General features: G+C 58.2%; 1 protein-coding gene across 1 annotated transcript; it reads left to right on the top strand.

Moving 5' to 3' along the window:
- The first annotated feature begins 648 nt into the window (after nt 1-648).
- NPTX2 (neuronal pentraxin 2) lies at nt 649-12,716 on the top strand. Its single transcript, XM_040230860.1, has 5 exons — nt 649-1,262; nt 2,958-3,174; nt 8,144-8,388; nt 10,147-10,326; nt 11,287-12,716. Exons 1-5 carry the CDS (start codon nt 837-839, stop codon nt 11,512-11,514), a joined length of 1,296 nt encoding a protein of 431 aa, XP_040086794.1. The 5' UTR covers nt 649-836; the 3' UTR covers nt 11,515-12,716.
- The last annotated feature ends 623 nt before the right edge of the window (nt 12,717-13,339 follow it).

Raw genomic sequence — 13,339 nt, 5'->3', positions numbered from 1 at the left:
CCTCGCCGTCGGCATCTGCCGCCTGTTTCTGGTCCCCGCAGACCTGAGAATTCTTTCGGAGACGGGACTGCGGACGCGACCCGCCGTGCCTCTCTTTCCCGCCTTTGGGGTGAGGTGGCCGCGGCCCCGCCCCGGGTGGCCCACACCGGCCGCGGGCGGGCGGCGACGGCAGCCCAAGGTTCGAGTCCCGCCCGGGGCGCCTCCTCATTTGTGAAACGGGGGTCGTCCCCGCCCGGGAGCTGAGGCGACCGCAGAGCGAGGCCTGGCGCCCTCAGCGCCGCCTCAGGGGCCGCCGGGGCACCAGGGGGCTCTTGGCTTATCCACAGCCCACGACGCGGGCGTCCGAAGGGGGTTCCGAGGGGGCGCCTGGACTCGTCGGCCGAGGCTCCTGAAGGCACGCAGGATTTTTTTTTTTTTTTAACCTCAGCCGTCCCCTCCTGAGGGCCGCGGGCCCCAGGCTCGCGCCCCCGGCTCTGGCCCACGCGCCCGCCGGCTAGTACGCCGCTCGGCGAGTAGGCGCCCCGCCCCGCCCCTGCGTGACGCGCGCCAGGCTGGGCCAATCAGAGCTCGCGGCGCCGCGCCCCACGCGCCGGGCCCCCCGCCCTTCCAGCTTAAGAAAGGGCGCGCGGGCCCGGCCGGGTTAGAGCGCAGAGCCGGACGGAGCGCGCGGCTTCCGCGACGGCGGGCGGCTTCCGCGGGCTCCCGCGCTCACGTTGCCCTCAAGCGGCGAGCCGGGCTGCAGCCCACCGCGCAGGCGTACCTCGCCGCGCGCCCCGACGGCGCCCGCTCGCCGGCCCGCCCGCGGACGCTGGAGTGAGCGCGGCGGCAGCGGCGGGATGCTGGCGCTGCTGGCCGCCGGCGTGGCGCTCGCCATGGCCGCCGGAGCCCAGGACGGCCCGGCGCCCAGCAACCGTTTCGTGTGCACGGCGTTGCCCCCGGAGGCGGCGCGCGCCGGCTGCCCGCTGCCCGCGATGCCCATGCAGGGCGGCGCGCTGAGCCCCGAGGAGGAGCTGCGGGCCGCGGTGCTGCAGCTGCGTGAGACCGTCGTGCAGCAGAAAGAGACGCTGGGCTCGCAGCGCGAGGCCATCCGCGAGCTCACGGCCAAGCTGGCGCGCTGTGAGGGGCTGGCAGGGGGCAAGGCGCCGGGCCGGGCAGCCTCGGGCAAGGACACCATGGGCGATCTGCCGCGGGACCCCGGCCACGTCGTGGAACAGCTCAGCCGCTCTCTGCAGACCCTCAAAGACCGCCTGGAGAGCCTGGAGGTAGCAGGGCGCGGGGTCCCTGGGGGGGGACGCCCCCGAGGAGCGGGGCAGAGGAGGGGCGCGTGGTCCTGGCCTCTGGGCTGCGCGGGACACCGCCTCCTGGTCGCGCTCGGACGCCAGGCGAGCTGGGTTTGGGGTCAGAGGCGCTCTCGGTCTGGCTCCGAAACTTGCGTGGCTCGCATCCCTCCTCCCCACCTCTTTGCTGGAAGGAAAAGGTTAAATTCCCGCCCACCCCACCCAGCCGTGCCAGGCCTGCCAGCTGTGGGGCCATTCACTCCCCGAGGTCCAGCCTGGCGAATGGGGACGGCCCCCTTTCTCTCTTTATAAATCTCCCAGTCTCTCCGAGCCGGACGTGCTCCTAGTCCTTGTCTCAGGGGACAGGGGCCTTCCGCGGGAGGTCAGCAGCCCCGGGCGTCCGGTGTTACCTTTTATAAATCAAATTCGGCTGGACCAGAGCAGGCGGAGGCCCCGGGGTCTCGGCGGAAGGCGAGCGTGGGCGGGTCACGGCTCACAACAGGAGCACCTCTAAGCTGGTTAACTTCAAAGACGCTGTCCCCCAATTGCGCGCGCAGATCCTAGGGTGCCCCTCCCGATTGCTCTGGGGGAAGAGACCTTCCCTTCTCGGACGGTGTCTGCAGTTTGGAACTTTGAGAGAAATCTTCATTTAATTTCCATCTTTACTCTCCGCCCGGTTTAAGAAGTGTGGATGTTTCTGTTACACACGCTCACAAAAATACTTCTTAGCAAAACTAGATTTCAATTACAGGTGGTAATTATTGCAAAATTATTTGAGAGTTTCCTCTGGCATGATGGCTAAATACAGTATTTCCAGCATCTGTATATCCCTCGATTCATTATGATTAATAAGAGCTAACGTTTCTGGAACACTACATATGCGCCAGGCATATTATCTAATTTTAACCCATGCAACAACAACCCCAGGCAGATCCTATAATCTGTTTTACAATTTGGAACACTTAGAGGGAGGGGTAGACAGCTTGCCAGGGACTGGTGGCTAGACAGCAGCCGGCATCCTCCAGAGCCAGCAGAATGGTAGGGGAATAAAAGAAATAGGAAGTGAGGATTTAAAAGCGGCATTAAAAGCAAAGATTCCTGGAATTCAGACTAGCCCTGTTTGAGAGTTCTTATTTTCCAGTAACATCTCTGCAAGCATAGTCATGCACTTTTGGGCCCTACCGGAACTTGGAGGTTGCGGAGGTTGGCGGGGGCGGCTAGATGAAAGCTCATCTTCCTTGAGGACCATTTGTTTATCTCTTTAAAAAAAAAAAAATCCTAGCTGTATTTTGGCCCTTACTTGGGAATGATAGATGTTGGTTAAATTTTTGACTTTTCAGCGAGAGGAGGAACACAGCTTCCTGAGAAGGGAAGTGAGATTCCTAAATTTAAAATATTGCAGCAGAGTAATTGCTGTTTGACTTTGAAATCCTTTCCGTACCCCGTCCCCCCCACACACACACACACACACACACACACACACACACACACACACACACACACACACAAATGAGTGAAATGCTCCCGTTGCCGCCATTGGCACGATTTAATATTCCCATTTGGGAAGCTTCTCCCTTTGTGGTGGGGGCCATTAGAGCTCCATTTCACAGTTCGTTTTTAAACTGGCCCTAATACTTCTCCCGCCTGTGCCCCCTGCCCCCTTCCCTCCACCACCGAAAGCACCAGCTCCGAGCGAACGTGTCCAACGCGGTGCTGCCCGGCGACTTTCGGGAGGTGCTCCAGCGGCGGCTGGGGGAGCTGGAGAGACAGCTGCTGCGCAAGGTGGCCGAGCTGGAGGACGAGAAGTCCCTGCTCCACAATGAGACCTCGGCTCACCGCCAGAAGACCGAGAGCGCCCTGAACGCGCTGCTGCAGAGGGTGACCGAGCTGGAGCGAGGTGAGCGCTGGGCTGGTGTCTCTGCCGCCCCCTGGCGGCCGTCCATCAGCCGCCTCTCCACCCCCCCCCCCTCCCCCCCCCCGCGCGCCCCCCCCCCCCCCCCGCCCCAGCCCATCGTCTCGGTACTTGGCTGCCGTGTAAGGGGGTGAAGCGGGGCTCAGAGCAAGGGAGGGCAGGCCCGGAGGAGCCCGCGGCACTGCCATCTTGCCCCCTGACAGACACGGCCACTTGGGCCCCTGAGGGAGTGGTCACTGCTAGACCCCTGCCTGGTCACTCTTGGCGGGGAGCTCTGCTCCTGAGTTTGCCCGGTTCTGAGACTGCTCTCCCGTCCTCACCTCTGATCCTCCAATGCTGGAGGCAGAAAACCACCTGACTGCTTACCATCCCAGCCGCAGCCCGCCTCTCCCTCCTGCCTCTCACCTCTCAGGCCAGGTGTTGCTGTTTCAACCTGAGTCATCTCGTGGTGCACAAAGACTTCGCCCTGTAGGCACTGGTCAGAGACTCAGTGGAGATGGAGGGGGCGCTGCTAGCGGCTGGGAGGGTCCTGGTTTTCATCACCGATGCTCACACCCCGTTTTCAGCAGTGATTGTGGCCCTGCCTGCCTGGTGGTTCCTGGCTGTTTGAGCAAACAGTCGCAGTGACTGACAACAGCCGTCTCTGGAATTAACCCCATCCCCAGCCCCACTGGCATTGTCCATGAAAAAGCAAGACACTCAGGATCCGCTCGTCCAGTCTGATTCCTGACCTCCTGCCATGCAGGCATTTCAGTCCCTTCTTAACTAGACCCTGCAGCGGACTCTGAGTCTCTTTCTCTTCTCTGCTCAGATTCTGGTGGGTGAGTTTCTCCCACAGGAAACAGGAAGGGAAGGGATCAAGGGCCCTAGGTCATTCAGACTGTGCTGGGTGTGAAGTTTGCTGGTTGTGGGTATAGGATTATAACCTTTCAAATGCACTAACCCGACAAGGGCAGCTTCTGATGACTCAGTTGTATGAACTGGCAGGTGAATGTCCAGTGGCAGAATGTCCGCGTACTCTTCCAGCCGCATCAGCTCAGCTGGGCCAGATGGAGGCATCCAGGGAAAGGGTGTTTCTGTTCCATTTGATTTAGTCGTTTTTTCAGCAGCATCCCCAAAGTCAAAGGGTTCCTTCATCCCTTTCCTGCTCTCTTCTTCCAGGAAAGCCTATGCTTCCTGCCTTACCATTATTGTTGCACTTGGATTCTTGAGTTTGAAAAAGTCCTCTCTGCCTCACCTCCGTTGCTGGGTGACCTCAGGAAGCTCCTTAGGTCTCAAAGGCCTTCCCCAAAGGCAGAGCAGCTGCAACTTAGCTCTCTGTCACCGGGCAGGAGGAGAGGAAGGCACCATTGGGGCCAGGGATGGGTGGCTCACCTTCCCTTGCCCAGCTTCGCCCTCATGGGACCTGCAGGCCAAGGGAGCGGGCACACTGCAGTTACTCAGTATCTTGACGGGAGCGGGTGGCTGCAGAGTGAGGGGAGGGCTTTGCCAGAGACCTCGGAGGCCGTGTACCTCGCTTGGCCTGGTGGCTGAGTTGCTACGAGGAAGTGAGTTAATAGAAGCGGGTTAGTAGAGGTCTACTGAGTTCGAGTGTGGAGACAGGACTCTTGTTATACCCATTTCATAGATGAGAAAGAGTGCTCCGAGGGTCTCAGCTAGACCTGTCATCTGTCTCAGGGAGAGGGGGTCAAGGTGGGGCCCAGGCCACCAGCTAATGGACGGCAACAGGCACACAACCCTGCCCCTCCCCATCTTGTTCTGACTCCAGGGCAGTTCTGAGTTTTACATGGCTTCCTCCAAACTCCTTCATCATGGCTTTGGCCACCCAGGGGCTGCCCCTTTGTGACTCTCCCTCCCAACCTTGGTGTGTCTGTTCGCAGCCAGAAAGCCACAGTCAGGGCTTACCTCAGCCAGTCTGATTCCTGTACCCACACTCTTGGGTGCTGTGGAAAGCCCGCCAAGCTCACCTGGCACAGAGGGGAGGTCCGTGTCCAGACGAGAGCTGGACTCCCCAAGGACAGGGCCATTCTTGCAGAGCCTGCAGACCCTGGCAGTGAGCAGTGGCTCAGGGTCCGCTGCCTCTCGACCACTGGATGAGAGCTCTAGAATCCTGTGTGCTCCACCCAGCCCTGGGGTGAGTCTTTGAGGAAGGTGATCATCTGTCTTCTGAGCAGTTCTCTTGTCTGTCATGTACGTGACAGGTGTGAGCAGAGACGTAAGCTGCCAGCCCCCAAATGTACCATGAGTGTGTTCCTTCCAAGCACACTGTGTTCCTTAGAAGCATCCTGCTGAGCCCAGGGGAGACGGACCTCAACCACACATAGAGGGGGGCCCTCGGGGTTCTCTGGCCTTCGGTGCACCATTTCCTGCCTGTTAAGTGCCTGTTCTGCGCCAGGTGCCGGGTTCTGAGCTCCACGTTCTGTCTTCTGTAATCCCCGCGACAACCCAGTGAGATGGGATTTAGTGAGATGAGGGACTGAGTCAGAGCTGAGTGACACCCGCATTCACGTGGCCGGCAGACTGCAGAGTTGGGGTGATGTTAGGCGGCAACCCCCAAGGACCAGAGTCACGGAGGCTGCAGCCTGGAGCGGCACGTGGGCCTCAGCCCTGCTGGGTGGGAGGCTCCTCCTAGCCCAGTGCTGAGCTTCCAACCTGCGTGTGGGTGCTCCTGCCGCCCAGGTTCCAAGGGTGCTCCTTTTCTTTACTGGGAGACCTGCTCATCTGTGGGGGCCTCTGGACTCCGGGCGTTCCAGCCAGGCAGAGCCCAGCTCAGAGCGGAAGTAAACACTGGGACCCTTGTCTCTTAGCCCCAGGCTGCTCCCAATCCTTGGCTTGTCGGCCACCTGCGGTCTCTGATTTATCGGTCAGGCGCTTTAATTCCTTAATTGGTTTTAACTAAGTTTCCTCTGAACCTCCAAGCTGTTTTATATGAATAGCGGGCGCTGGCTTTCAGGGTATGACCACCCCTCGGCTCTCCCAGCCCTGATGGAACCAATCTGTTATCACTGGGCTAACGATATTACTGACCCCGAGCCTGATCAAATTAGCAAGCCTGCCCACCTGCAAGGAGAGAAGCCATTTCTCTCTATTAGATAATCACATCTCATGAAAACACAAGCATTTGCACGTTAAGTATTTGCAGCTGCCTGTCTTGGGAAGTGCAACTTCCGTTCCTGGCTCTGTCATTTGCGGGCTGTGTGACCTGAGGTAAGTTGGCGCCCTTCTCTGAGCCTTGGTGCTGCCACTGTACAATTTGCAAAATCAGGGATCCAGGACTTTCTGGGTCTCTCAGCTTTGCTTCAGCCTCACAGGGGGCCCATCTCAGCATAACCTCTGGCCTGGCCCTACCCTCAGCTTCCCCAGGCAATGAGGTCTTCCCACCCCTCTCTCAGTGCTCTGCAGCCTTAGGAGGTCAGGGGGGAATGGGGTAAGACTGCATAGTCAGCAGATAGAAAGAAATACTACATGTGAAGCTTAGACTCTGATGTTTCTACACTGCCCATTGCAGAGAGGTTGGAAGGGTGATGGTGGGCCCTGCAGCCTTCCATGGTGGAAGGGCCTTGGGTGGCGTGTGAGCTGTGGCACCAAAGGGCTTCTCTCACGTGTCTGTGCTCCTCACTGTGGCAGAAAATGGGTCTGGGGTGGGACTTCCCTGGCAGTCCAGCAGTTAAGACTTTGCTTTCCAATGCAGGCAGTGCAGGTTCAATCCCTGGTTGGGGGAGCTAAAATCCCACATGACTCATGGCCAAAAAACCAAAACATAAAACACAGAAACATTATTGTAACAAACTCAATAAAGGCTTTAAAAATGGCCCACATCAAAAATCTTTTCTAAAAAAATGAAACTGGGGGCTCCTGGTGGAGAATGGTTCATCCATTCTGGCTCCTATTCTACAGAGCAGGGCAAGGAAGGAGCAGGTTTCACCCACTAGTGACACAGGCAGTGTGGTTCCAGGCCGAGAGAGCCTGCCTGTCTTTAACGGAAATGAGGATCCTCTGGCCCCTCGTCAGTGCTTAATAAATACTTGTTGAAGGAGTGACGGGCATTTAGGTTCCTTCCCCGGCAGCATCTGGTCCCCAACGAGAGAGAAGTTTTTGCTGTGACGGTGCAGAGTCTGCAGTCCCCTGCAAACGCTGGGATCTGTGATGAGCACGCAGGGGCTTGTCCTCTGTGTGTTTAGTTATGATGTTGTTAATTTTGAGCTTCAACCAAAACTGTACAGAAAATGACTTAGATCTATTTAAGAGTTTCAGTTGTTTGCCAAAGGTTTCGGAAGCGCCACATGCTTGGGGACAGCCCCAGGTAGGCCCCAAGAGATCAAGACTCAGGGCAGGTGGGCTCACCTCAGTGGGTCAGGGGTCTCTGCCTCCTGCTGGAAATGGGTCAGTAAACTTGGTTTTCTCTCAAGGAGGGAAGGGCAGGTCCTGAGCAAAGCAATTCACTCAGGGATTTAGTCCAAAAGCCACTTCTGAGTTCAGCTGTAGTGTCGAGTCATGGGTGCCTGACTCCTTTACCTCGGGTGTTGGTGATTCTTCTGGGGGAGAAGTGACATGGACTCGTTGGTGGATGAGTGTTTATGGGGCGCTGGGGTCCCACCTCCAAACCCAAGTCCAGCAGGCACCTGCCCAGCCCTGCTGAAGGGGCCGAGATTTCTAGGAAACAGCAGAGGCAACAGGACATGGCTGAGGAAGGGTTTTTTGGCTTAGTTTAACCAGAAGGTTAAATCCAGCGTGCCTTTTCCCCCTTCCTCGAGCTTCCAAGAGCAAGGATGTGCCTGTTTCCCACTTCAGCACCTTGGACAGCAGCCAGTCTGTAGCAGGTGCGCTGTGCTTGGGGGACCTGCTTGCAGGGAGGGGGTCCAAGTCAACTGCTGCTCTGGCTGTGCTGGTTGTGGGGAGAGAGGGAGGCGCTCACACGCTGTCAACCCCTCCTCCCTATCCTGCCCGCCCCCAGGCAACAGTGCTTTCAAGTCGCCGGATGCATTCAAAGTGTCCCTGCCCCTCCGCACAAACTACCTGTACGGGAAGATCAAGAAGACGCTGCCTGAGCTGTATGCCTTCACCATCTGCCTGTGGTTGCGGTCCAGCGCCTCGCCGGGCATTGGCACCCCGTTCTCTTACGCAGTGCCCGGGCAAGCCAACGAGATCGTGCTGATTGAGTGGGGCAACAACCCCATCGAGCTGCTCATCAATGACAAGGTGAGCCCACTGGGACGGCCCCCATCCTCCCCCCATCCCCGTGGCCACCAAGGTTGGGATGTTGCAGGAAGTCTGACATCTGACCACAAGGCTGTCCTCTCACTCAGTCCCACTCTGGGCAGGTGACCAGGCAGGGGGCAGGGGGCCAGGCAGCTGTAGCTTGTGGGGATCCAAGTGGTGACTCCCACCACGAAGCCGCGGAGGGTCCAGGCACAGAGGCCATGAAGGATCAGAATGAACTGGGCCTGCTCGGGACAGCCTGAGTTTTCAGGGGCCCTCAGGCCAGTGAGTCAGGGCAGTTCCCCAGGAATAGGGGAGGGTGTGTGTGTATGTGTGTGCGATTGTGTGATATTTCTCATGAGCATGTCTTTCAGCGGGTTGGCAGGGGGGCGCTTGAAATACATTTACATACAGTAGAATTTATACTTTTTAGTTCAACCAGTTTTGACAAATGCATAACTGTGTAACCACCAAAATTAAAATATAAAACAGTTTCCTCTTTCCCCAGATTTCCTTCTTGCCCTTTTTTAGATTGGAAGATAATTGCTTTACAATGCTGTGTTGATTTTCATTCCCTTTTATAATCACCTCCTGCTCCCACCCCAGCCTGTGGCAACTACCCATCTGTCTCCCGTCCCTCCAGTCCTGCCTTTTCCAGAGTAAATGTCCCTTTTTGATAGACTGGCTTATTTTGACATTCAGGAATGTGGTCTCCTTAAGAGATCAGCTCTGGGCATCTGTGGGACCCTCCTGCAGCCTCACTTAAATGTAAGGCGGGCTGCACATCACCCAACAGGCAGCCTCACATCCTCCTTCCTGGGGCTGAGTGGTGGATGGTTGCACAGCCTTGGAGGGCTCACCGGGCACTCGGCCCCCACCCTGCCTGTCTCTACTGAACTGCTCTGGCTGGAGTTAAGTGGGAAATGCTACATAATCCACCTGAGGGGCTCCTTCCGGCAGTGACCACGTCCTTGAGCTGGGGATTAATTGTTCTAAATAACGCGCTTGGACGAAGCAGAGCCGAGAGCTTTGTTTTCCTCTCGGTTTCGATGTCGTGTAAACAGCCAATTCCTGGGAGGGAGCTCCGGGTTGCTAGGACACCAACAGTAACAACATGATGCTTGACAGCAGAGCTGGTCTGTAGAGGACTTACAGGACCTCAGGGAGAATGGTATGGGGCGGAAAGGCCCTGTGTGCACTCCTACCCTCCCTGCCACGCTCACACATAATGATAGGTGGCCTGCCCAGGGGGACACACGCACACGTAGATCCCTAAGTGTCGCGATGGCTGTTGGGACCCTACTAGCAGAGTGTAGATGCCTTGTCTGACTGTTTTCCAAAGAAGTTGCCCGGTAGAGCTCTGACTTCCCTTTGGGTTCTCCAGCGAGAGGTATTCAGAACAAGCATAGGAGCAGGGAGCTGTCCATCTCATCTGCTTGGTCTGCACAGTATCCCAGACCTTCAGCCAAGCCAGGATCCAAGCGTGTCCAGTGGAGAGCAGGCCCCGCCCCGGGGTCAGGGGCTTGTACCCAGGCTGCCCCTTTCCCCTTAAGAGTCTGTGACATATATGGTGTCTCCAGTCCAAGCGTCCCTGTGAGCTGGCAGGGTTGGGCATGTTGCCCACAGAGCAGAGAGGGGGAGATCAGAAGGGACCCCCCGTCCCCAGTGAGAGCGGCAGTGGGCTCAGGGCCTCCAGTCCCCCCAGGTCCGACTCCTGGGAACCCTGAGGGGCCCTTACCTGCACGTTGCCACCCTCAGGTCGCCCAGCTGCCCCTGTTTGTCAGTGACGGCAAGTGGCACCACATCTGTGTCACCTGGACGACGCGGGACGGTATGTGGGAGGCCTTCCAGGATGGGGAGAAGCTGGGCACTGGGGAGAACCTGGCCCCGTGGCACCCCATCAAGCCAGGCGGTGTGCTCATCCTCGGGCAGGAGCAGGTGAGTGTGGCGGCTGGCCACGCAGCACACGGCTGTCTCCCTGCCTGGGGCCCCGCCCAGCCTCCTGCCTGCCGGACCTGGCCTTGGTCACTACGGCATGACCACCAGGCTGGACACCTGGGGTCCCCGCCGGCCTAGCTCGGGCTGTCCTGTGGCCTGAGGGGGCGAGGGCGGGGATGGGGGCACGTCCTGCCCTTCCTAGCAGGGACCAGGTTGATGTGGTGAGTTCTGTAGATTCTAGAGTGGAGTCTGTCCAACACAGGCAGGAGTGTCCCCAGGGACCCCGGGCCAGCTCTGGCCCTTTGGCCTCTGCCTGCCACTATATTGACTCGGGATGCTGGGCCCTGGCTGGTACTGGCATCTTCCAGGGGCTCCTGGCTCAGGGTCATGACCTTGATCCCCAGCACGGCCACCTGGGGAACCACATCTGTGGTTGAGATGGGTCAGGGGCTCAGAGGCTGCCCTCAGAAAGCTCGCCCCTGGAGCGGAGGGCAGAGAAGAGTTCACATCTCAGCCCTTGTTTGGGGTTTGCTGGTGGAAGTCAAGGGAAGAGACCCCGGTCCTCTGGGGGGCCTTGAGTTGGGGCTCTTGGTGCTCTCCACACCCCACCCCCACACACACTTCCCTGTTACTTCTCCCCTGGGAGGGGCTGGGAGTCGAGCGACCCGGGTCCCGTTCCAGCTCCGGGGCCTTGGAGGGTCTCTCTCATTAGTCTCCCCTCCGTAAAGGGGTGGTTTGAGCCACGCCCTCTCCCTGGCCTCACGAGCCCTAAAGCTTTGGAAGCAGCAGGACTCAGTGGTCACGGGGTGCCATCTGAGTGCCATCTGAGTCAGGGGAGTCCGCCCCTGCCCCACGTCCCTTCCAAGCTGGCGCTCCCCCGCCAGGGGTCACACGCCTGGGAGAGGGGACAGACACGTCCGCCCCGAGCCTGCGCCCACTCTCTCCGTCCCCCTTCCCCAGGACACGGTCGGCGGCAGGTTCGACGCCACGCAGGCATTTGTCGGGGAGCTCAGCCAGTTCAACATCTGGGACCGCGTCCTCCGCGCACAGGAGATCATCAACATCGCCAACTGCTCCACGAATATGCCGGGCAACATCATCCCCTGGGTGGACAACAACGTGGACGTGTTCGGAGGGGCTTCCAAGTGGCCGGTGGAGACCTGCGAGGAGCGTCTCCTTGACTTGTAGCCACCCGCCCCTCTGTCCAAGAGGCAGGGGCCGGGCCGTTCCCCTCACGCCCCCAGTGGAACTGCGTGCTAACCTCCTGCCACAGTGGGCGGGGTCCCCCAAAGCCCCCTCCCAGAGCATCTCTAAGCCTGAGGCTCTGTGGCGGCATCTGTCACCAGCTTATCTGTTCCGAACCACGATTTTGTTGGTTTGGGGTGGGGAGGAAGCCCTGAGCCGCAGGTGGACGGATTCCTGACTCCTGCTCAGAACCCCTGTAAACGCTGGCGCGCCCCAACCCTGCCTGCTCTCACGGATCCCTGGTGTTCCGTGTGTGCTGTCTGTCCGTCCCCTTCGAAGGCTGCGCGTCGTCCTGCCGGAGTGGCTGTGTCCCTTGTGTGTCGCATATACCCTTGCTGTCAGCTGAGCACGCAGCGAAGCCCCTCCCTTCTCCCCCTCACCCCCTAAAAAATGGCCTTTCTCTTGGTGTTCTTTACGCTGTGAATCTTTCTGTCCCAGGAACTCCTGAGCTTGCAGAGGAAGGCAGGCTGTCCGGACACTGCCCTGACTGATCTCCGAGGAGAGGGGCACGTCCATGGCTCCAGGGAGGGGGCTGTGAGCGGGAACCCTGGACACAGAAGGGCCCGGGCCACTGTCTCCCTGCCCTCTGTCAGCTTGCCTTCTGACCTGCACTTTGGCGGAATCCTGGCTGGCTTTGAAAGGTGTCTTTTTCCCACTGGTGCCAAAAGTTCAGTTGCAGCTTTTACAACCATGCCATGTGGTTTGGGGAATTTATTTTTTTAACCACCACCCCCCCAAAATAGAAAAGAGCAGCCATTAACCCGATCCCGGCCTTTTGACGTCTCGCCCCACTGTGAGGCACGTGCTCAGTTTAATTCGCGTGGATTCCTGTGAGCATCCGACTGTCTCCACTATTTCCCCCAGAACTTCTTCAGGAAACGGATGTCGTCGGGCTGGTGCCTGCTCAGTGACTCCAGGCTGCTTAGTTTATTGGACAGAGGTCATCATTTATTTTAAAAGATAGACGTGGTTCAGTGGGGAAATTTATACAGCTAAATATTATATATTTTATTTTTCATACATGTTCAAAGTGCAAATCTGTGAATGTTCCATTTGTAGGACCAAGCTGACATGCCCATCCTAACACTGTATGCTACAAGAACTCTTCTGATGATGGAATTTTGATTAAAATGCACTGGAAGACAGCCCCGGTCTCTGCTTTCTCCATGTCTGGGGCTGAGGGCAGGGAGCGTTGGGGCTTCGCGACCTCTGGCAGAAGGCTAGCTTCTCTGGTCTGCCTGGGCTGGGCCCCAGTGGGCAGCCCCAGGGGAGTGGAGAATGGCTGGGGGAGGGTGTGGTGCTGGGCTGCCCTCGCCTCCCCAGCCCCAGCCAGGCTCAGTCTGGGGATGCATTGCAGGCCCCACCCAGTCTCTCTGTCCCCAGCCTGTCCCTGTCATCTCAGCTGGGAATCTGGCATCACTTGATGACCCTGCCCTAGATGGGACTCCTGTTCAGCATCTACTCTGTGTATTGTTCTTGTTTAGTCGCTAAATTGTGTCCAACTCTTTGCGACCCTGTGGACTGTAGCCCTCCAGGCTCCTCTGTCCGTGGGATTTCCCAGGCAAGAATACCAGAGAGGGTTGCCATTTCCTTCTCCAGGGGATCTTCCTGACCCAGGGGTCGAACGCACGTCTCTGGCATTGACAGATGGGTTCTTTACCACTGAGCCACCCAGGAAGCCCGCTCTGTGTATGCTCTGCCATAAAACCTCATTTAATCCTATTCACAACCCCTTATAAGAGTTCACCCCAATTGACAGGTGAATACG

Source organism: Oryx dammah, unplaced genomic scaffold (genome assembly GCF_014754425.2).
Source record: "Oryx dammah isolate SB20612 unplaced genomic scaffold, SCBI_Odam_1.1 HiC_scaffold_2, whole genome shotgun sequence".
NCBI classification, from domain to species: domain Eukaryota; kingdom Metazoa; phylum Chordata; class Mammalia; order Artiodactyla; family Bovidae; genus Oryx; species Oryx dammah.
This window is presented reverse-complemented; position numbering and strand designations above follow the sequence as displayed.

Coding starts and splice junctions, on each gene's coding strand:
- NPTX2 (XM_040230860.1), top strand. CDS start 837: ATGCTGGCGCTGCTGGCCGCCGGCGTGGCGCTCGCCATGGCCGCCGGA. Junction 8,389..10,146: donor AGCTGCTCATCAATGACAAG/GTGAGCCCACTG, acceptor TGCCACCCTCAG/GTCGCCCAGCTGCCCCTGTT. Junction 10,327..11,286: donor TCATCCTCGGGCAGGAGCAG/GTGAGTGTGGCG, acceptor CCCCTTCCCCAG/GACACGGTCGGCGGCAGGTT.